Genomic DNA, 23,827 nt, shown 5'->3' with positions numbered 1-23,827 from the left:
CACACATATATTGTATCTAATGTAAACCAAATGGCCAATAGGCGGACGATTTAGGAATATCTATGTATTGATTTAGTAAATAAGGAACATTAACCATATCCGCCACCATTTTAGCGGATTTACTCGTACCGGCCAGCAGCTACAGCGGACCGGTAACCAGGCTATTATATGATTAATACGAGAATCGGAACATTTCTGCCAAGTTCGGGTGGCCGTCTAAGACCGAGACTATGCTGTCCAATCATTTCTTAATATCGGAAAGGTCAAGGAAATTCCAGTTTGCTGGCTATGATTGACCTCTTTTAAAAATGTCGACCTAAGTTAACACTGTCTTTGTCGTATATATTTCTTAGGGCATTTGTATATTGATCTTCCAAGCAATTTTGATGGACAAGGAGCGAAAATAAAGTGAATAATTGTCATGTAAAGGTACGTGTAATCAGATTTTTCAAAAATGACACTCGTGTCATATCCGAAACAATCTGCAAAAGATAAGTATCAGGGTCGAGGGCCCAAAACATAAATAGCAGGGTTGAGGGCTTACGTTGTAGGACTAAAATCGCGGTTTGTTTCAGCACAGTATGGATATTTATTAGACCAAGAAGTAAATCTCTCTATCTTTTCCTGACATTTCTGGTAGCTACAACCCTGGTATATAGCCAAACTAGGGCAAACCCACAGGAAAAAGTTCCAGTTAAAGTCAGCATCGACAAATTGTTTCAAGTTCAGCTTCTTCCCATGTACAATAGGGACTTGGAACAAATTATCATCAATAATTGCAGAAGCTCCTGACTTTGGTATCTCACAAGCAGGAGCTTTCCAAAATCACATTCTAATGAACTAGTCAGCTACAGGTAAGACCTAGTGATTCTCAGGGCTATGCCGGTTGAGGTTCCATATCTCATTGCCGCTACGGTAGCCGGATTGGTCTGAGTATGAAGGGACGAAAACGTACACTGACACACTTTTACTTATTTCTGTCTTTCCTATCATTACTCTTCTGACTGTCCTATCACTTCCATCTTTACTTTGTCTTTGACCACGTACCACCCGTTGCTTAATAGTCAAGTGTGACTGCGTCAACGTATTTAGTGATAGATAGATACAAGACGTGTCGGGTTAAGAGCCGAGATCTACTTGTTGGTTTGATCCATTATTGGACTGTATTTTTTTTCTTCTTATCTAAATGATTGAGTATAGAAAAACAACTTGAAAATAGTTGTACCTTAATTTGGCAACATAACATACAGTTCTTGGTGATATTTTGGCATAAGTGAGGCTTAAGCAGCAGGTGTTGTATCAATGACCGTTTATGTCATTAATGAATGGAATTTTTGAAGATGGCAATTTTTTTGTTGCTTTGACTGTGATTTAAAGGTAAGCAGCTGTCGCTAGTCCTTTTTGCATGGGAGTCGTGGTTGCTCTGTTGTATGCCAAGGTTTGGAGGGTTCAGTACCAGGGTAAGCAGCTTTGGCTATGTTATTAGGAAAGGCATTTGGTTCCCATTTCCTTGGAACTATATAGCCATTGATGTGTTGAAAGTACAGTTAAAACGCAATCAACCAACCGTCCAGTCTTCACAATATTGTTATTTTTATTAAATGACAATTTAAATTTTCAAGATGGCACCTCTTTCACAGTGAATTTCAGGTGAAAATTTTGTATCTGTATGTAAGGGCATGTTTTTGTGAAAAAGAAAAGTTACATTCTTCTTGCAGATTGAACCTTTCTCATGTGTTTACATGCACATTTTGAAGAAAGAGTTTTTCTTCATAAAAATTGTATTTGAAATAAGTAACATTCTTGTGAAGTTAGTTTCCTTTTGATATAAAGTTTTTATTGATGGGGGAACACACATTCTGAAAGAGGTTCACTTTTTACACAAAAATTTCTTTACATATGAATGCAAGCCTTTCACAAGAAAGGTATTTTTATTTACTGTTCAAATGAAGAAGGAGTCATTACATACATCTTGAGATTTTTCTTGAAATAAAGTAAAGAAGGGTAATCTTGATGAAAAATATCCATTTACCCGCTAGATCAATCTCTTGACATATTCCCATTACAGTGCATGGTTATTTTCAGTTGCCCCCAGCCTGGAATTAAGTCATAGCATTTTGGTTCTCTATGTGAATGGCATGATAATCCCTTTTTTGATTTTTGTCACACAACTTTATTGGGCTGATGACAGGACAAATTAGGCATGTCGTTTGACTGTTTTAAGATCACTTTTCAATTTTTCTTCTTTCTTCTGATTTTCATCCTTGTATTTATAGATTTACCTGTCATTCAGACATATCGGAATTAAGAATTTGTCTTAGCTTTAATGTTTATTGTTTGTTCTGTTTATGTAATTTGTTTATTTTATATATTGTTACGTATATCTGATTTAATATATATTTATTTTAATTTAATTGTTTGTTTGTCAGTTTAAATTTTATTAATTTTTACATACTATTTTAAAATAAATTTATTCACTGTAGATGATGTTTTTCCAGAAAATTGGTTGACCTTAATCATTCTTTCATAAACACCAGGTGTTGGCCTGGATGCTGACCTTGATTCAAAATTAGTAAACAAAGTTCTGTTTTATTTTAAAATGATTGGTTGTTGTCAAGGTCATGATGGGGCTTTGGGTTTAAGATGTAAACAACTTTTTTTTTATTTCTTAGAGAAAATGATTGGTTTTCGTTACGGTCAATTTTGGTGTATGTGACATAAACATGATCACATGACCCCCCACTTCGATTTCACAGTTCTGCTTTTTCCATTACTACACATTTGTTAGTTTTAATAGAGATGTGTAGAGAGAGATTTCTCAGTTTTTGGGCTTTTCACACTGATGTCAAGTTAATTTGTTGTAGCCAGATTTTGAGCTATAATTTTCTTCAGATCAGTTGGATTTCAAAAGGATTAATTCTTTTTTCTCTGGAAATATTTTGAGGACTGCTTACACAGAAATTTTGGAAAGACATTGCTTACAAATTTAATTTGGACTTCCGACACTGGAGTGCCATTATTTGTATTTCTACAAGGAGCTGTAGATAAGCACAGTACTGACTACAGCATATGTCATAATCATCCATCTAGGATTTTACATCAGGATTTGAATTTGAAATTATTAGAACATTTATTACTAGGACTTTTGTAATTTAATTCGTGGATTATTCTTCAATTATTTTTGGATTTGATTCTTGAAACTTCAAGTTCTTCTCGTTTTTTCATTTTTATGAAAGTTTCCAGGAAAATAAATTATTTGTTAAATTTGAGAAAGTTTGTTGTTTTCACTCTTTCTGTGTTACTGTTTATTTGAAACAAAAAACACGTAACAGTATGTATATATATATATATATATATATATATATATATATATATATATATATATATAAAATAGAGCTGACACCACAAAATATTTTGTACCACCATATTACTGAATATACAGCAATACATAACACAATTATTATTGTGGGCCTCAATTTAATATTCTGTGGCAGGAGCCTGGAATTGCTATGGATAAATTTATGCTCTCAGATAGCTTTAGTACCTCTTTTGATCAGATTTATAGCCAGTTCGCACCATATTGTATCCATTATATCATTTCAAGAAACAAAATTAATTTCTTGAGGTAGAAGAAAATAAAATCTGAGCTCAAAAGATAATCTCAGTCCCCTCCCCTTCATAAATTAAATTTGAAGTATCATAGTTTTTATGATTGTTTTTGTGCATGTTAATTCTGTGTACGTTGTCACTTAAACACTGTAACAGAAGTAAGGATGATTAAACAAGTACTATAATTGACACTCTTTAAAAGACTGCTGAATATGGAAAGCTTTTTGATAAATATAAGAAGTGTTTTTACTGAAGTCTATAATTTACTAGCTGTGCTATTGATATAAAGTAATAGGCAGGAAAATTTTGAGTGGGATGCCAACACCCAGGCAAGATATTTAGTAGAGAGGTCCAGTAAACATAAAACACACTGACTAACAAATGAGAAACTATAAATTTAAACAGAAAACAAGTGCAGTTCTAATATCTGCTGCTGATTCTCAGACTGAAAAAGTAATACACATGCTTAACACATTAACATACACTTGATAATTACATTTTGAACTTGCTTTTTTTAAATAATCCTACATATTTTGTCAAGGTTCTTTCAAATTTTGGTTCATCTGGCCATCATATTGGAATACATGACACATGTCAAACATGTGATTAAAGGTTTAAATTAAAGATTACTTAGGAAATTCTGTAAATCCTTAAATAAAAATATATATATATATATATATATATATATATATATATATATATATATATATATATATATATATATATGCATGCATACTTTTACAAAAAAACTGTATATTTCAGCGGAAATACAAATCTCCTGACATTAACAGCTGCCAGAAGAACAAAAATGTTGAAAATTTAAGATTTTTGATGAAAATTCTGTACAGTGACACATATAATGCAGAAACACAGGGCAGAACTGGTGCTGTTACTTGTAAGTAAAGAATATAAATGTATAGAATGTTTATAACCCATTTATTGGAAGGACAGGCTCAGATTAGCAGAGGATGCCATGGCATTTGTAAGCTCTTCTTTTGTGAAAGCAGTAATAGTCCATATTGTGATGTTGTCCTGCTCCATTCTAGTCAGGTGACAAGTTGTCAAATGGTTGAAAGTGATGCAAAGTTTGGGTTGTATTTAGTAAGTTTAGAGATATTTTTAAAAATAATTTTGTGTAGAATTTAGTAAGTTTAGAGATAATTTTAATATAATTTAATTTCATATTAATAATATACATCTTAGCAGTATCTCACTACATCTTGATTTTAAAAAAAATTAAGTTTACATAATAAATCAGAAATAAATATCGTGATATATAATGAAAAGTGGTAGTTGTCTGGAATAGTTTGACAGCCTTGTTTATCACCATAATCTAAATTGATTAAAGAAAAGCCTTAGATCAACATTTGGAAACACATTAGGTTGAAAAGAACCATGATAGCAATCTCATGATGTGAACTGTCTTGCCTAAATAAAACCTGACAATTTTATCAGAAACTATAATTAAATTTAAAGACATTTACATAGTTAATTTAAATACCTGACAAGTCATACAGAATTTGCTTCTGAGGACATATTTCTTCTTGTATCTAGTCATTATTTACTGATATTCATTTATTGCATCTAGTCACTTTTGGTGATTTTTAGTTACTGTATCTAGTCATTATTTGGTGATATTTAGTTATTGCATTCAGTCATTATTTGGTGATGTTTAATTATTGCATATAATCATTATTTGGTGATGTTTAATTATTGGATATAATCATTATTTGGTGATATTTAATTATTGCATATAGTCATATTTGGTGATATTTAGTTATTGCATTCAGTCATTATTTGGTGATATTTAATTATTGCATATAGTCATTATTTGGTGATATTTAGTTATTGCGTATAGTCATTATTTGGTGATGTTTAATTATTGCATATAGTCATTATTTGGTGATATTTAATTATTGCATATAGTCATTATTTGGTTATTGCATTCAGTCATTATTTGGTGATATTTAGTTATTGCATAAAAAGTCACTATTGGTAATATTTGGTTATTACATTCATTACAGTCAGTCATTATTTATTGATATGTAGTTATTGCATATAGTCATTATTTGGTGATATTTAATTATTGCATATAGTCATTTGGTGATATTTAATTATTGCATATAGTCATTATTTGGTGATATTTGGTTATTGCATTCAGTCATTATTTGGTGATATTTAGTTATTGGATAAAAAGTCACTATTGGTGATATTTGGTTATTACATTCAGTCATTATTTATGGATATGTAGTTATTGCATATAGTCATTATTTGGTGATATTTAACTATTGCATTGGTTGAATTGTACTTGTCTGTGAATGACATGCATTCATTACTTTAAAAGCTTTTTTTTTGTTCTTTTATCAGGTCCTTTCCCATTTTGGTTCATTTGATCTATCTGCAGCAGGAAATTGTCCACTTGGACAAGTACCCCATTTTAATCTCACAATCGATAAAGAGTTTTGTTGTGTACCTGTATCATTGCCAAAGGGTAAGTATCCAATATCTCCAAAACAACTTAATATATGCCTGTATCATTACCAAACAGTAAAGTATCCGTTGTCTTCAACACAGCTTAATGTATACCTGTATCATTACCAAACAGTAAAGTATCTGCTGTCTTCAACACAGCTTAATGTATACCTGTATCATTACCAAAGGGTAAAGTATCCATTGCCTTCAACACAGCTTGAGGTATACCTCTGTCATTACCAAATGGTGAAGTATTCATTATCTTCAACACAGCTCAATATAATATATGTGTATCATTACAAACGAGTAAAGTATTCATTGCCTTCAACACAGCTTAGTATAATATATGTGTATCATTACCAATGAGTAAAGTATTCATTCAACACAGCTTAATGTAATATATCTGTATCATTATCAAATGGTAAAATATCCATTATCTTCAACACAGCTTAAGGTAAACCTGTAACCATTACCAAAGGGTAAAGTGTCCATTATCTTCAACAAAGCTTAATATATAGTAGGTCTTTATGAGATCAATGCTAGATCAAAAAGTTTGGGAAAATTGACTTCATCTATTTTTACCTTTCTTTGTGTAATATTTGTGAATCAACTATTGCATGACAAACATTCCTGCAAGTTTTATGAAGTGCATCAGGCATTTTATTTGCTATGCGAGTTGAATGCTATTAGTGCATAACACATTTTCATGTATGGGTATTCAAATTGTAAAATCCTATTTCAGATGTGGAATATAATAATTTTTTTCTATTTATCGATATGAATCATACCCTATCTTTTATCTTGGAAAGTAAATACCCAGTTTTCATTAGATTTAAAAACTAAAGAGTACCTTGACCCTTGACCCCAAAATCTCAAGAATTAAAATAAAATCTCAGTAGTCATTAGTATTTGGCAGTCGTGAGCTTCCAGCTAGGATTGTTAGTTATTCATGGAGCAAACTGATGTTTAAGATGTATTGTTTCTTGTTGAATACAGAGAAACACTTGTACAGTATTTTGTAAGAAACAGACGAGCAGATTGTGAGACAGACATGGCCATTTGTGATATTTGAGTAATTGTTTAGGTTTCAAATTATGTATGACTGTATATATTTGATATATTAAACAGAAAAAGGATAATGTAATGCTTTCATTTTGAAGGCTGGACTTGCCTTCAGTGACTAATGGGTCACTACACCAGTCACACTAACACTGTATTTCCATCTTTCACAACATTTTTGACCTATGAAAATTCACTTTTCCACTCATCCTTAAATTTTCTTACAGCTTTAGGCCTGGGAGATTTATTCTTCTTCTCAACAAGAATTGTTACTAATTTGCTGTTTCTTTTTGAGTCTGTGGGTTGGATTCATAGTCACCGGCAAGTCGTTTCTGAGACTGAGAAAGAAAAGAGCATATACTTCTTGGAGCTATTGTGATTTAACAGTTCACAAATACATCTAATATAAGAAAATTATTTCATCTTGTTATTTAATCTTGAATAATTCTAAAACAAAAAATAAATCACTGAGTATAACCAGTGGGGGTAATTTCTTCATGAATAATACATTAATTAAAAACCGCTTTGGTGGCCTAGTGGTTAGAGCATCAGCTCGGATGTGGGAGATCGTGGGTTCGATCCCTGCCGAGTCATACCAAAGGCTTGTAAAAATGGTACAAACAGCTGCTTCGCTTGGTGCTCAGCATTAAGAGGTTAGTGTTAGGACTGGTTGGCCTGGTGTCAGGATAATATGACTGGGTGGGACATCATGCTACATGTCTGTGGCATGATGCCCCAGTGATAATCACTATAAGCTGCCACACTGCAAACATCGTAGCGATATGACTGAATTTTTTTTTAAAGCTACGTTAAAAATCCAAATCACACACACACACATTAATTAAAATAGCTGCTTTAAATTATTTTGCAGATTGAAGCAAATTAATAGCCAATAAAGCACAGATAAAATTCTTCCACTTGGACAACTGAGCCACCATGTCTTCTACAGTTTTGTCTAATTGATTATAATTTGAGGGGCAATCAAATGCTGCTATTGCATCAAAAGTTAATCCAGTCAAGTCATAATTGATTCCTTCTTCCTCTAACTATCGTAAACATCAAACATAATCATAAAATATTGTAACACTGATTGAGTTAAGCATGCCAAACCATGGCATCAGTGAGCTGTTAGCTCTACCCAGTTCATAATGATTTTTCATATTGTAGGTGCAGTTTTATTGGCTGGTAAAGTGTAAGCAGTGGTCTAACAAAGGTTGATCACTTGTGCATACTGGTAATTTTGTTATGGATAGTACGCATTCAGTAGGAAATTATGCCATTGGTGAATCGAGGGTAATTTTGGCTGACGCTCTGTCCCATATCACTGTACATCATAAAAAAACACCAGTTTTAATGTCCATTATAAGAAATACGTCACATTTAGATTCCATTCATCAAATCCCGAGGTTGCACATCTGTTGAGAACCCAGAGCACAATTTAAATTTAGCTCACAATTTTTTAATGTCTTTAGTCAATACAGATTTCAAACCATACCTTCCTCCATCCTGGTAAACTTCTTCTATCTGGAAAATTTAAGTGTCAGCAATGATTGCAATCATAAATTCGTGCTATTTGTCAGCAATGATTGCAATCATAAATTCATGCTATTTGTCAGCAATGATTACAATCATAAATTCATGCTATTTGTCAGCAATGATTGCAATCATAAATTCATGCTATTTGTCAGCAATGATTGCAATCATAAATTCATGCTATTTGTGGGACCAGGAGTTGCCTAATGAGCATAGTATGTATTAGCCTGATGTGGCCTCCTGCCCTTTTTAGAAAAATTCAGTACCAGTACTTGCATATAGACAATATATATATATATATATATATATATATATATATATATATATATATATATATATATATATATATATATATATATTGTATGCAACATACAAGATATCAGTTGCTATAATAGCTAGAATTACGTGTGACAGTCGATTTATGCCATAGATGTGTTCCTGGGGTTATGGCATAAATAAAAAATTGGCTCTAATTAAAAGTTATTTTCCCTTTGGATGCTTGTAAATTAAAGAAGTTCTTAGGCAAATTATACCTCACAGTTTTCAAGTAATGATTATTTATGTATAATTTTCAAACTAATTAATACATATAATATGGATGTGAACTGAGCATGAGTCACAGCACATGGCACCAGTGGAAGCTTAAAGACCTGTACAATCGCACGAATTGCATATTCATCATTATAAATGGCGTTATAGTGATAGTGCATAGATCAGATTGGTGTTTTATGAGCATTACCTGTAAAATGAAATTTAGACAAAATTATAGTGACCAAATTATGTGAATCGTTAAAAATTTATGGAAGAAGTGTATACATACACATACTACCACCTGTATGGAGGCAGGCGCATTTGGTATTATTCCATCTGTCTATCAATCCTTCTGTCCAACACAGAATCTTATTAGCACCAGTAGTCCCACTGTTTTTTTTAAATGATTGCCAGACAACTTGATAAAATGGACATGAGACTTTTCAATATTTTTGACATTGTCATTTTTTAAGCAAAAGGACCAAGGTAAAGAGGAAATGGCTGAGATTAGCAACTGAACTGGTTGAATATAAAGTTGCAGGAAACAAGAGAAAATGCTAATAATGCTGATAATACTTTAGTTAAAATGCATTTATTTTTAAGTTTCTCTTCCTAACCATGTTGGCATTAGAGAAAAATAACAAACAAAGTATTAACAAATTAATAGTAAGAAAAATGTAATAGGTACCAGGAGAACCAGTTTAGATGGATGAAATTTTTAGTGAGGGATATGTGCCTCCCCCCCCAACTCCATAAGGGGAGCATTTTTTCTGCACACCCCCAGCTGGGGAAGAACCCACACACTCCCCTTTCAGTTTTAAAGATTTTTCAAAATTGCCCCAATCTTATGTCGGTCATCAGTGCACATCAACAAGTCACAGCTCCATCAATTTTTTTAAGAGTTATTGTCCTTTTCATCTCACAGTTTAATGCAGTGAACAACACTGTCTCATTAGCACCACTAGTCCCACAAATTTTGTTGGATTGCCTTGAAACTTTTAAATATTATGATGAGCATCGGAAGATGTGCAGATTATGAAATCATGTTCCTGCAGTTTTTACAAGAGTTATTGTAAATTTTAATTGCAGCTGAAAGCATTATATGATGGGATTTTCTGAATGCAACTAGTCATATTAGAGATTTCAGTTTAGAAATCAGATTAGATTGTCATGAAACTTGGAAAGTGTTTGGATAACCATCTGAAGATGTGCTTATGGACTAATCACTATGTAGTTTATGTTAAATTTATTGCATAGTGACAAATCACTATGCAATTTATGTTAAATTTATTGCATGTTGACAAATCACTATGCAGTTTGTTATATTTATTGCATATTGACAAATCACTGTGTAAATTTATATTTTAGTTATAGTATATTGACAAATCACTGATTTATGTTAGAGTTATTATTCATTTTTTTCACTTTGATTCAGATAGAGTATATGACAGAATCTTGTGTACACAAATAGTCTTACACTTTTTATGAAACTTGACACATTATGCTCACCATTTAAAGATGCAGATAGTGACAAATTACACTGTGAAAAAATGAGCCTTGACTAATCTAGAGTACACTAATTTATTAAAATAGAGAAAATGAATTTGGCCAGAGTAGACAATACCCACTTCAGAAGTGCAGTAAGTTAATTTACCACATGCATAGTAACTAAATGAAATTATCTGCTGTTTTATTTTCTTGATGTACCTTTGTAATCCAGCAAGTGAAAATGACCAAGTGGAGCTAGCAATCTTTTGAGATGTGCACATCTGAAGTAAAGCCAAGTTGTATACTTGATAACTCAAATTACACCCATCAATCATACACCAATATAAAGGGAATTAAAAGTTATTTTAATAATATATGTACCTGATACATACAAGGTCTTTTTAGAACCAGGAAAACCAGTTAGAAAGACCTGGTAAATTCTCTCTTTTAAAAAATCAAACCCTCAGCAAGGTGTAAAATTGTAGAGTGGAACCATTATCTGCAGGAAATGAAGGCAGTATACGTCAGTAACTTGTCTCTCGATCATTGTGTCTGATATTTACGAGTTGTAAAAAATAAATATACATTTTGCTAAATCAGTGTCATCATTATCAAAGAGCATGTCCAATTAAAAATTTATTAAAGAACAATTGCTGAATGAGATAATGTAATGTCTTGTAATTTCTCTACAGGTTATGGGTATAAAAGCTGCACAGAAGATAGCAAGAATGATACCATTGAGGTATGTCGCACCGAGCCAGTGCGGCTATATCAGTGGGATGATACAAGTACATCGTCAGAAGCTACATGTTCACCTGAAATGCAGTGCTTAAGTGAGGGTAAGGAAATATAATTGATGATTTATCAGTTGTGTCATTCTATGCCAACCAGAGATCCCCGGGTGACCATCTCTGATTGCCATGAGAGAAAAAATTCCAGGTGTATATCTTTGTAAATGAAGGCTGCATTCCAAATTTCAGTAACAAATTCCAATTACTTATGAAATTGCAGCTGATTGAAGCATGGATGTGGTTGCATAGTTTTTCATTCACAATGTCATCAGTTTACAACAGAGGGTTTTCACAGACTTTTAATTTTTTATTATAGAGATATCAGGCTGAAATTTACTACACTATAAATGTGTGACCTGGGGAATCAGAATTTGAGCTCAGATTTTCATTACCTCAGATACTTAAAGAGACGTACCCCTCTAAAGATGTCCAGCTAATATGAATGTTTTAGAAAATACAGTGTTTCACAAGCGTGCGTGAGTGTATTGGCATGAAATAAGATATTGGATTTAAATACAGTCTAGCAGAAAATGTTTAGAAATGATGTACTTTGTGCACATTTTGTACAAGTGATGTCATTCTGGCATCTTATATGGCAACTGTTGCATAAATTTAAAAAAAAAAACTTGAGTGAAGAAATGACAAAAGGCTTTACAGAATTCAAGCAAATATGACAAAAAGACCTTTCAGTTTTATACAATGACATTCATGTCAATCATTTCACTTTTGGCATAATCATCATGCTTGTTTCACATAATTAAATCTTACACTCATCTGTATATAAAGTTGTTTTTGTCCTTTTTTTGTTATCTCTTTAATCCCACTCGTGACATAAATGTGAGAATATTTTGGAAAGAAAGGCTGCCGCATAACAATGAAGTAAATGTTGTCCATCATAGATCTACATGCATATTTTCTATTTTCCCATTGATAGCAGCTTTATGTAACCCATTTCAAAGAAAACAGATTAGTTTCTTGAATTTGAAACTTTCTGTGCAGATTCATTATATTGATAATCAAATCAATTAGCAGTCCAGACTGTACTTTTGAAGAAAATGGCACCGGATGTTAAGCAAAATGGACTTTTTACGGTTTGACTTGTGGATGAAAATTCTTAGAACAGATAGGTCGTTTTAAACTTGAAAACATCTTCGATCAGAAAAAGAACAAATCAAAACTGCTTTACAAATTTGAAAAGAAGAACATGAGATTGAGGACATTGTCATGCTCATGGTAGAATTTGTGGACTGCACAATCATTTGGCTCAAGTCAAGTATGTAGACTAGTTAAAGTTAGTGTAAAATATTATGTTACAAGTCTATGCTCTTAGAATAAGTAACAGAAAAGAGTGAAAAGCAACATGCTTTGTAAAAAATTTAACAAATAATTTATTTCCCTTGTCCTCATAATTTAAAGTTCTGAATAAACTATAACAATAATCCAAATTAAGTCCAATGATGAAGGTGTTGATGTGCCTTTGGTGGCCTGTATTGTGTTGTTTTGCCAAAATTCTTTTGTTGAAACAGTAATATAATTCCTGGTTTGAATTCACTATAAATCTCAGTGAATGTCTCAGTCCAAAAATATTACTTTTTAATGAGCAGTCTGTATTTCTAGAGAAAATGCACTTCAGCGATTTAAAGAAATACATTCCAACCCAAATGAACTACTGAAAAGAACAGTATTACAAATTGATTCTGCTAGCTCTTAAGAACAAATGAATAATTTTTCCAGTTGCAAGATTATATAGTCTTCTGCCTGACTTCAGATAACAATTAACATTTTCTAAGAAAAAACCCTTACCTAATGGAATAATAACTTTCTGGAAGGTTCATAATGTTTACAAAATAAAACCTTGGTTATTAATAGAAGTCTGTTACTAAAATTACAATAATAAATGTGTAGTAAACAACAGGTAGACTCACCAGAAATTTCCAAGCTTCAAGACACATATTTAGATAAACATGTTTACTACAAACCAAAATCAATAATTCAGGCCAGGTAGAAGATGAACTGAGTTTTGGACAAGGTCAAGTCCAACATAAAATATCACATTATTAGTAGCATATAACAAAATATAAATAAAATAATAAACAAAAAAGTCAACTAACAAACAATATTAATTAAATATACATAATATTTAAATTGGCAGTATGTTTTATGTCTGTATCCTGGTTCTAATCCACATGGATTTTGCCCATTATTGCCAAGTATTTTGACCTGTCGCAGATCCAGGTTGTAGCAAAAATAAATGTACATTTTTCATACTATGTGCTGTAATTATGGCCTATATTATAAAGATTACACTTGTTATGCTTAGATTACACTTTTTGCCACTTACATTAGCAAAACTTACACATATACCTCTCTCTGGGTTGGCATGTATGCAATGATGTTGATTAAATATTATTACTAAAATAGAAGAAAAAAATCATCTTAAAATGACTTCTAACAAACTTCTCAACATAAGTTGACCAAATTAGACAGAAAGTAACCTGAAGCATTTTCAAATGGACAAACATTGGTTTGCTGTTCAGTATGGTTATTGTGATTGAAAATATAAAATTTTGAATACTTCATAAAAACTGGTCTGACAGCCTTTCATGTTTGCACAAATGATGCCAATTTGTTATCCGATATGGCCGCCATTACTAAAAATACAGAACTTTAAATGTCAGAAAGTATCATTCTAGCCAAAAAATTCTTGACAACTTCTCTTGGATTTGTTGTTTATTTCTGCCACGTAAGCAATTGGAGGTCCACATGGCCCTCTTGCGGTTGAATATTGGAAGGAAGTAATCCAAAAAGCTTTTTCATGTAGAGAATGTCCTGACAGCTGGATGTAAATTTAAATTAATTCTTAATATATATATTTCAGCAGAATGTAAAATTTCTTATTAATTTTCATTGAATTGAAATATTTTTCAGATAATATCAAGATAGAAATATGTGACGAGTCTGGACAGAACTGCCACAATGAATGTGTCTGTAATTTTCAAGGGGGATATTGTGGTACTGAATATTTCAATTGTAATCGCTTTCCAGTTGACTGCCCCAAGGATGATGTACAGAAAGACTGTTCATGTCGGTAAGTATTATTTTTTTTGGCCATTTTTGTTTCCTTCCATTTTGATAAAAGACTACTTGTCTGTGTAATTTTATGTCACAGGCTTTGGACTATGTATGGCATATAGACATCGTTAACAGTCACAAAATGTTTGAACAATTAAAATGATTAAAAGTTCAGTATCAGTAAAACAGAAAAAATGAATAACTGTGAAAAATGGGGTACAACAGATTTCAGCTTTCTGAAGAGAAGTAATTTTTTTAAAAAACAAACTCCTCAGAATAATCAGATTCATTTTGCAATAGATCATTTACTCAATCCTTGCAAAAAACATGATAGCCTACCCTTTAGCATTGCTTATATTTTGATACCCTTTATTTATCTTTTGCAATATCTCATCTTTAAAATCCACTTAACTTGTTGGTATGTAAAATATTAAGAATCTCTTGGGTGTTTGGTTTGTATGTGTTGGGTGCACAAAAAATAACATGACCTCAAGAACTTCCCCATCTGGTTACCAAACTTTTGTGGATGGTTTGCAGTTATGGGTAAGAAAGAACCCAGGTAATTAGGGGGTAGAATGGCAAATGGCCAAAGCTGCTGTGATTGATGGAAGATAAATGGTTCACAGTAATTTGAATTCTACATGCAGACCAACCTGAAATTCATAAGACTCTTGACAAACCTTTATTTTCCCCAGAAAGTTAATATTGCAGCCATGTATTTGTTAAGTTGAATGTAAAAACATTGAAAGGTGATATAATAAATTGTAACAAAAGAGATTATATGAATTTACCTAATTATATGGATTTACCTAAATATTAAATATAGCGAATAATGTGTTATTTTTGGTCTCAAATATGCTGCTGCTTTAGTGTAATTATTATCTTCCAGGATTAACTGGTTTTCTGTGAAACTAATTAAAAAAATAATAAGAGTATAGAACAGAATTTACATGAAAAAAATTCTTTCAGAAAGCTATGCTATAGAGTTTTATACAGCAACAACGTTTTATTCCATATTATTGCTTTTAAAATTAATTCCTAATTGGTAGCAAGATTACTACCTTAAAAATGTGTAACATCTAATTAACAAGCATTTCCAGTAAAGTCAGATGGTGAAGTTTTATTTAATCAGGTCCCCAAACAACCTTGGAGGATGATAATAAAGGTTATTTCATGTTGCTTATAAAATATTTATCCTAATATAGGTTATAGTTTCACATATTTTGTTCTAAAAGTATTATGTGCTTACACACCATGACATGAACAATGTGGTCTGAGGGATTGATGTAATGTTTATAGTACAAACTCTGTAGCAATTGTTCAGTTATAAAGTTTTGATTAGAATGTTTTAAACCATTGGGAAAATACAATGACCAGGAAAGCTTATTTGGTCACCCTTATTGATTTTCTGACAACAACAAAAAAAACAGTTTTGTAAACTAGACCAAGTCACCTTTGAGTTGAGTTCAGCAACATCTTCATAAATTGTCTAGCAAAGATCAGGCTGTAAATGAGATCTAGTGACCATTTACTATTTTTCCTTTGAGGTGTTTGACTGGCAGTATACTGGATAAATAAATCAATGACAAGTAGACACACTTCACTAGCATAACTCGGGGGAAACTGCTTATAATGCAGGGTTTGGTGAGGATCTCCTCTTTTCTTATAAAGCATACCACCAGAATAGGCCCCTGTTTGACGACTGTGAATAAAATCGTAATCAAAATTGGTAAATCAAATTTTGCTGTAATATTCATTTTATCACTAGAAAAGTGACTTGTGCCCAGAAATGTTCTTTTTCACTTAAAATTGTAATTTTAAAAAAGACCTTCAGAGAGCATGTCACAGTTCTGTAGATAACAATATAGTGTGAAATATCGATCACTTCAAATATTAGTAATGTCTGCTTGTGGCAATGTCTTGATTAAGAAATAAATACCAATTTAATAAGTCTTTTATTTTAGCTCATTGTAATCATCATAAATGCAATATTCTGTGAAAACCTAATATAATAAGGATTCAGATATGCTACAGGATTTTATCATAAGCGAGGATTTTCTCCCCTTATCACAACAATAAGTGGGGAGTAGAACAAAACCGATGGGGAGGAGGAAACGATCATAGTTTTATACAGTTTGACCCAGCTATAGCATGTTCCTTTTTAAATCAGATACAGTAGTGGTGTGGCTCACTTTTGTTCAGGGATTGTATTGGGCTTTGTTAATATCACAAAATTGCTAATTTTTTCTTATTGTTGACAAAATATATTGTAGTATTATTTATTTTCGTTGGGATCAATTTTCATGTTTAAAAAAAGGCATTTTCTTGTGTACTTAAATTCATGGTTTTTCCTGTCAAAGTTTGCATATTAGTAGGTATTTAATTTCATAGTTTAACCTTTACAAATACCCAAAATAAAGAATACAAAAGAATAAAACTATGCCGATGCAAAAAGCCTTCACTTGAATGTTTAAAACAATACTACCACCTGCATGAGCACAAATCAGAGACCTGGCAAGTTCAATACTTACACACTGTTTTTGATCAAGTGAATAACATCAGTTGAAGCCGACACAGCCAACAACACTAAAACAGTACATCCTAAAACACCTGTCAAGATAAATCATTTTCGCCATGTTTTTGTTTGAGTGCTCATCATCAAAGGAAGATGACACAGCCAACAACACTAGGCCAGTTGGTTATTAAGTACAAATGAATGATCTCTTACTTAAACCACTGTCCATCAAGTTACACCTTAAGTACTTTCTGCCGATCATGGCATTAACACGGTGGCTTAATAGTGGTAAAATTCAACTTAGAACGCCCGTGGTTCCTGGACTTCCTAACCCATCAGAAGCTGCAAACACGGTGCAGCACGCTTGCTTACCAGGCAGCTAATGATGCATTAGAAGCCCTGCTTCAGTCACTGTCCTGGAAAAGAAAGCGAGGAGAGTATAACAGTTATATCAAGGAAATCTGGGCAAAGATAGCCAGATACTCTATTGATAATGGTGATGCCAAGGAAGCCCACAAATTCAGTAGCAATCTGAGTGGTACAATCGGTGAGACCACTGTACAGAGTATGCAGGACCAATCCATAAAGTTAAAAAAGCAACATGGTCAAGAACTTTATAATTTACCCAAATCATCCAGGGGCAATCCTTGATGCGGAGATACAAGATTGGATCAAGAAAGTTAGAATTAATGGAGGAGTGATCAATAATAATTACCAGATTACATTACTGACCTTGATTTATCAAATCCTAGTAGCTGTGTTAATCTCTAGGAATGAAACATTGTAAGAAAATGGGGGGGGGCATCATCCCACAATGCTCATTTTTCATTGATGATTTAAATTCGTGGTTTGGGGCAAGAACAAAAACTATGAAAATTGGTCCCCCATGAAAATTGATGATGCTACAATACCATCTTGTGATTTTGTTTGCGACAACGTTGTTAGCTGTTTAAACTTGTTTATACAAACTTGGGTTTGGAGTGGAGAGATTCAAAATGCACCATGAAAGGAAGCCGCTAACTGGAATATAAAATGCACTGTAATCTATCTATATTGTTACATAAACAAATCCTTTGTTCATGTTGACAAACCATCTTAACAGTACATTGTTACGTCACAATCCTCATATGTTTACATCTGGCCTAAGTACTGTATGATGTAATCCACTCAAACTGTCATGCTGTTGAATTAGCTACAATCAACCAACCCTTTAAAGGCAGGAACAAAAAGAACTACAATCGACGGCTGAATTTTTGTATGCACCCCAAAGATTTTTTGCTGAAACTGATTACCTTTGAGCACCAATCTTTCTGTATAAATTCTAAGCAAATGATACAAACATTTCCAGTCCCATTCAATGTTCTACAATTATTTGATGTTACTGCCAGAATAAGAAACTATGTTTGTTTTGTCCACAAAATTTATTCTTTAGCAGTGACTTCAGTAACACATGCACCCTCCATTGAAGCAAGCTGACTACAGTCTTCAATAAAAACAAGCACCTTTTATCAGAGGAAGTTAGCACCTAACTTAATTAATTGCAATAGAACCTGATTGATTATTGCATTTTTTAAAGTGTCTGGAAGACATTTATTTTGCCATGAAAGTTTCCTTTTTGCAGGAAAAACATTTATGCTTACAATCAAGACTAATGGCAACATAAAATGCAAATTAAATTTACAGTCTTTTGAAACCGTAAATATCTGGCCATCAAATTACTTTTTTAATTTGTTCACTTGTTTCCACTTCTCTATGATCCTCCTCAACCCCTGGGTAACCTCAGCCAGATGATAGCCGTCTCCAGCTGACCAAATTCTACACCAGTTTAAGTACATGTGCATGTAGTATGTAAACAACTATAGCCATGTGCTACTAGCAGCAATATCGTAGTGAATTGTTCAGTGATGTGTTTGTTGACAATGGGATATAGGTCAAACAAAGACTACCATTCTTTATATGTCTTATTTGTGTTTTAAACGAGATGTGACTGGTACAAGAATTTTATAACATGATTTATACTTAGATTCATGGATTTTTCATACACATATATGGTACATAACACATTATGGACTATACTTCACAATTATAAACATATATCCTAAAAATAAGAGTGATTATGTATTACAACAATAACCTTTGACATATGCATTACAATTGCATATCCTCACAATGAGTGATAATGAATTATGACAATTACACTATGATGTATGCATTACAATTGCATATCCACACAATGAGTGATAAATATTATGACAATTACACTATGATGTATGCATTACAACTGCATATCCTCAAAATGAGTGATAAATATTATGACAGTTACACTGATGTATGCATTACAACTGGATATCCACACAATGACAGTGATAATGTATTATGACAAAACACTATGATGTATGCATTACAACTGCATACCCACACAATGACAGTGATAATGTATTATGACAAAACACTATGATGTATGCATTACAACTGCATATCCTCACAATGACAGTGATTATGTATAACAATAACACTATGACGTATGCAGTACAACTGCATATCCACACAATGAGTGATAAATATTATGACAAAACACTATGATGTATACATTACAACTGCATATCGACACAATGACAATAATTATGTATTATGACAAATCACTATGATCTATGCATTACAACTGCATATCCTCACAATGACAGTGATTATGTATAACAATAACACTATGATGTATGCAGTACAACTGCATATCCACACAATGACAGTGATAATGTATTATGACAAAACACTATGATGTATGCATTACAATTGCATATCCACACAATAACAGTGATAATGTATTATGACAAAACAATATGATGTATGCAGTACAACTGCATATCCACACAATGACAGTGATAATGTATTACGACAAAACACTATGATGTATGCATTCAGTTGCATATCCACACAATAACAGTGATATGTATTATGGCAATTACACTATGATGTATGCATTACAATTGCATATCCACACAGTGAGAGTGATTATGTATAACAATAACACTATGATGTATGCATTACAACTGCATATCCACACTATGACAGTGATATGTATTATGACAAAACACTATGATGTATGCATTACAACTGCATATCCACACAATGACAGTGATAATGTATTATGACAAAACACTGATGTATGTATTACAGCTGCATATCCTCACAATGACAGTGATTATGTATAACAATAACACTATGACGTATGCAGTACAACTGCATATCCACACAATGAGTGATAAATATTATGACAAAACACTATGATGTATACATTACAACTGCATATCGACACAATGACAATAATTATGTATTATGACAAATCACTATGATCTATGCATTACAACTGCATATCCTCACAATGACAGTGATTATGTATAACAATAACACTATGATGTATGCAGTACAACTGCATATCCACACAATGACAGTGATAATGTATTATGACAAAACACTATGATGTATGCATTACAATTGCATATCCACACAATAAGAGTGATTTGTATTATGGCAATTACACTATGATGTATGCATTACAATTGCATATCCATACAATGAGAGTGAATATGTATAACAATAACACTATGATGTATGCATTACAATTGGATATCCACACAATAACAGTGATTTGTATTATGGCAATTACACTATGATGTATGCATTACAAATGCATATCCACGCTATGACAGTGATATGTATTATAATAAAACACTATGATGTATGCATTACAATTGAATATTTCCACAATAACAGTGATAATGTATTATGGCAATTACACTATCATGTATGCATTACAGCTGCATATCCTTACAATGACAATAATTATGTATTATGACAATAACACATTGATGTATGCATTACAACTGCATATCCTCACAATGACAATAATTATGTATTATGACAATAACACTATGATGTACACATTATAACTGCATATCCTCACAATGACAGTGATAATGTATTATGACAAAACACTATGATGTATACATTACAACTGCATATCCACACAATGACAATAATTATGTATTATGACAATAACACTATGATGTATGCATTACAACTGCATATCCTCACAATGACAATAATTATGTATTATGACAATAACACTATGATGTATGCATTACAACTGCATATCCTCACAATGACAATAATTATGTATTATGACAATAGCACTATGATGTACGCATGACAACTGCATGTCAGATATTCAGCAATCATATAATCTCAAACTATGCCCAAGCTAATTAGAAACAGTTAAACATTTCTCTAAATGAAATTGATCATTTTATGCATTTCTGGCAGTGAACACACTCAGCTTAGTAAGCCAGTTTGGGGTGCATTTGATTCAGTCTAATGTCAGCCAGAAGAATCTTTTATCTCTATCTTGTTTGATCTGTATATTTAGTGTACCGTACTCTGGGACACCATAAAGACAACATTGCATGACAACAACAAAAAAAATAGTTGTTGACACAGCATAAAATAAATACCGCTCTTAATGACAAAAGTAAATCCTATTTTGATTGAAATATTTTCCAAAGCTATTCAGTCATTTTAAGTGATTAGTAAATAATGTAATAATTTTGTATGGTAAATTGATTTATAGGAGGTCGATCCCATTACCTGGATCAGAATCTACGAGTAGAAAGCCTGTCCTTGATGTACTGAATTCGATGAATCCAGATACATCAGGCAGCAAGCTTCCCTCAACAACTCACAAGAAAATAGAGGGTGATCAAACTCCAGATGGTAAGTTCTCTTACTGTTCCATTTGATTAAAGCAACATTCACATTATCAGAGTTTGCACAAGAGAAGAGTTGTTGTTTTTTAGTTCTCCAGCAAACATCAACAAAGTAAAATCATACATAGTATTGAAATACATTTGAATGGGATCATTCTGAAAATGAACATCGACACAAAAATGTCCCCTTTGGACAATATGTCATCATAGAAAATGATCATGATATGAAGGAATTTATAATACAGATCTTGTATCATAATTTTTAACTATTGTGATGCTGTTAACGTTGTGTAAATTAATCTGCAGAAACTTTGGGAAAAGTTTTCTTTTGTAAAGTGTACAAAATTACAAAATTTGCTTTCACAGCCTAATAGCTGTCATTTGCCAAGGTGAGAAATATATTGGGCCCACCTGAGGTCCCTTTTTTGCATTAAGGATGTTGGGTTTTGAAGTGGACAAGATTCTCATGCATTTGTGAATAAGTGACATATTTCTGTTAGTGTCACACTTTCTAATTTACATATACCGTATGATGAACTATGACTCAGTGAAGGAAATATATTTTTTTTTAAATATTTGGTGTTTTTTCAGGTGGGGTAATGAAAGAAGAAGAAAGTGAAAGTAACCAGAATAAAACTGCAACAATATTGGAAGCAGAAGGAGAGGAAAGTTTAAGGTAATGAGGTTAAATTGTTATTTAATTTTTCAGCACTATTTTAAGAAGATAAGACTCATTCTTTGTTAATTATGTTCTTTTATGTATGCAGACTGGTATTTGTTTCTATTTATTGCATGGGACATTGTTAAGCTTTGTTGTGATGCTGAATGTCCCTAGACTGAGCTCTGGTCCTGGTTTAAATTTAGAAGTTGCCATTCCATCACAAATTTGGTCTTTGTTCACAATTTTTGAAGAACTTAATGAATTGAAAGCAAATTTTGTTTACAAGGTTTAGATCTAATTCAAGATTGATTTTCATGTTGTTCTATTAACATTTGAGTGAATTATATCCCCTGTTTGATTATGGAATTTTATATTTGCATATACATCAGTGTTTCCCTAATTGTATTATCTAGGAATGTGGGCACATTTTGTATCTTTTGTCTTGTACTTTGCTATTCCTTTCCTTTGTTGTTTTTTATTCTTTAAAAATAATGGTTGCTGACAGATGCAATCCTACTGCAAAATTTACAAAAATTGATGTTGTGTTTTTGATGTAATTTTTCTCATTGTTTCATTTTAGCCACAAATGACAAGATTGTGGAAATCTTTTTTTTATATATAAAAAGAATTGGTTTGCCCTTAACCACTAAAGTGAGTGAAGGGACATGCAGTTAGCTTCCATCAGTTCATCCATTTATGCAAGCTTGTGAACTTTACCTTCTATATGCTTTATTTCAACAATATCTGCTGCTGATGCTTCCCATCAGAAGGGTTTGTTTGAGATGGATGATAGCATTGTATGAGTTGTTGTCCTTGATATATTTAGCTTACACATCCAAGCTCTGTAGCGTTCACACTTTTTTTGTTTTTAACTATATTTGCTCTGATGCTAACCATGATGAGGTCTCATGTAAGATCGGTGTAGAGAAGACATTGATCATATTATGCCAAGTTCTGGCTCATGATTGACTTGAAATGGACATCACCATGGCACATGTACACTCTGGCAGTCTGATTATTTTTGTATGAACCGTATTTTCTGTAAAGCTTAATCTTCACAAGATCTGAGATGATAATCAGATTTAGATCTTTTACACAGCAAAGTCCTTTTGTTAACTTGAATAGCTATTAAATTTGTTTGAGAACACTTGAGCATGACATAGGTTTGTTTGATTTCAGCCAATATCACTTTGTCCATTGATCCACTTTGTCTGTTTATAAATATCATTTCTGCAAAAAAAAACTTGGGTTCTCCACTTTCTGCAGCTACCAAATTGTAGATGGCTTGCACTTATGGTATAGAAGAAGCCAATCCAATTTAAGGTCAAAGGTCAAG

General features: G+C 32.4%; 1 protein-coding gene across 1 annotated transcript in view; it reads left to right on the top strand.

Annotated features, from left to right (window-relative positions):
* Positions 1 to 248: 248 nt before the first annotated feature.
* Positions 249 to 23,827, top strand: part of LOC149782119 (uncharacterized) — a 53,234-nt gene continuing 29,655 nt past the window's right edge. The window contains exons 1-7 of the mRNA XM_089933564.1: positions 249 to 429; positions 4,372 to 4,504; positions 5,977 to 6,100; positions 11,385 to 11,531; positions 14,412 to 14,571; positions 21,695 to 21,837; positions 22,422 to 22,506. Of these exons, the coding sequence (XP_089789690.1) occupies positions 4,469 to 4,504; positions 5,977 to 6,100; positions 11,385 to 11,531; positions 14,412 to 14,571; positions 21,695 to 21,837; positions 22,422 to 22,506 (695 nt within the window). The 5' untranslated portion in view covers positions 249 to 429; positions 4,372 to 4,468. The remainder of the gene's footprint in view (positions 430 to 4,371; positions 4,505 to 5,976; positions 6,101 to 11,384; positions 11,532 to 14,411; positions 14,572 to 21,694; positions 21,838 to 22,421; positions 22,507 to 23,827) is intronic.

Source organism: Sinohyriopsis cumingii, chromosome 15, assembly GCF_028554795.1.
Source record: "Sinohyriopsis cumingii isolate HCF-2022 chromosome 15, ASM2855479v2, whole genome shotgun sequence".
Classification (NCBI taxonomy): domain Eukaryota; kingdom Metazoa; phylum Mollusca; class Bivalvia; order Unionida; family Unionidae; genus Sinohyriopsis; species Sinohyriopsis cumingii.
This window is presented reverse-complemented; position numbering and strand designations above follow the sequence as displayed.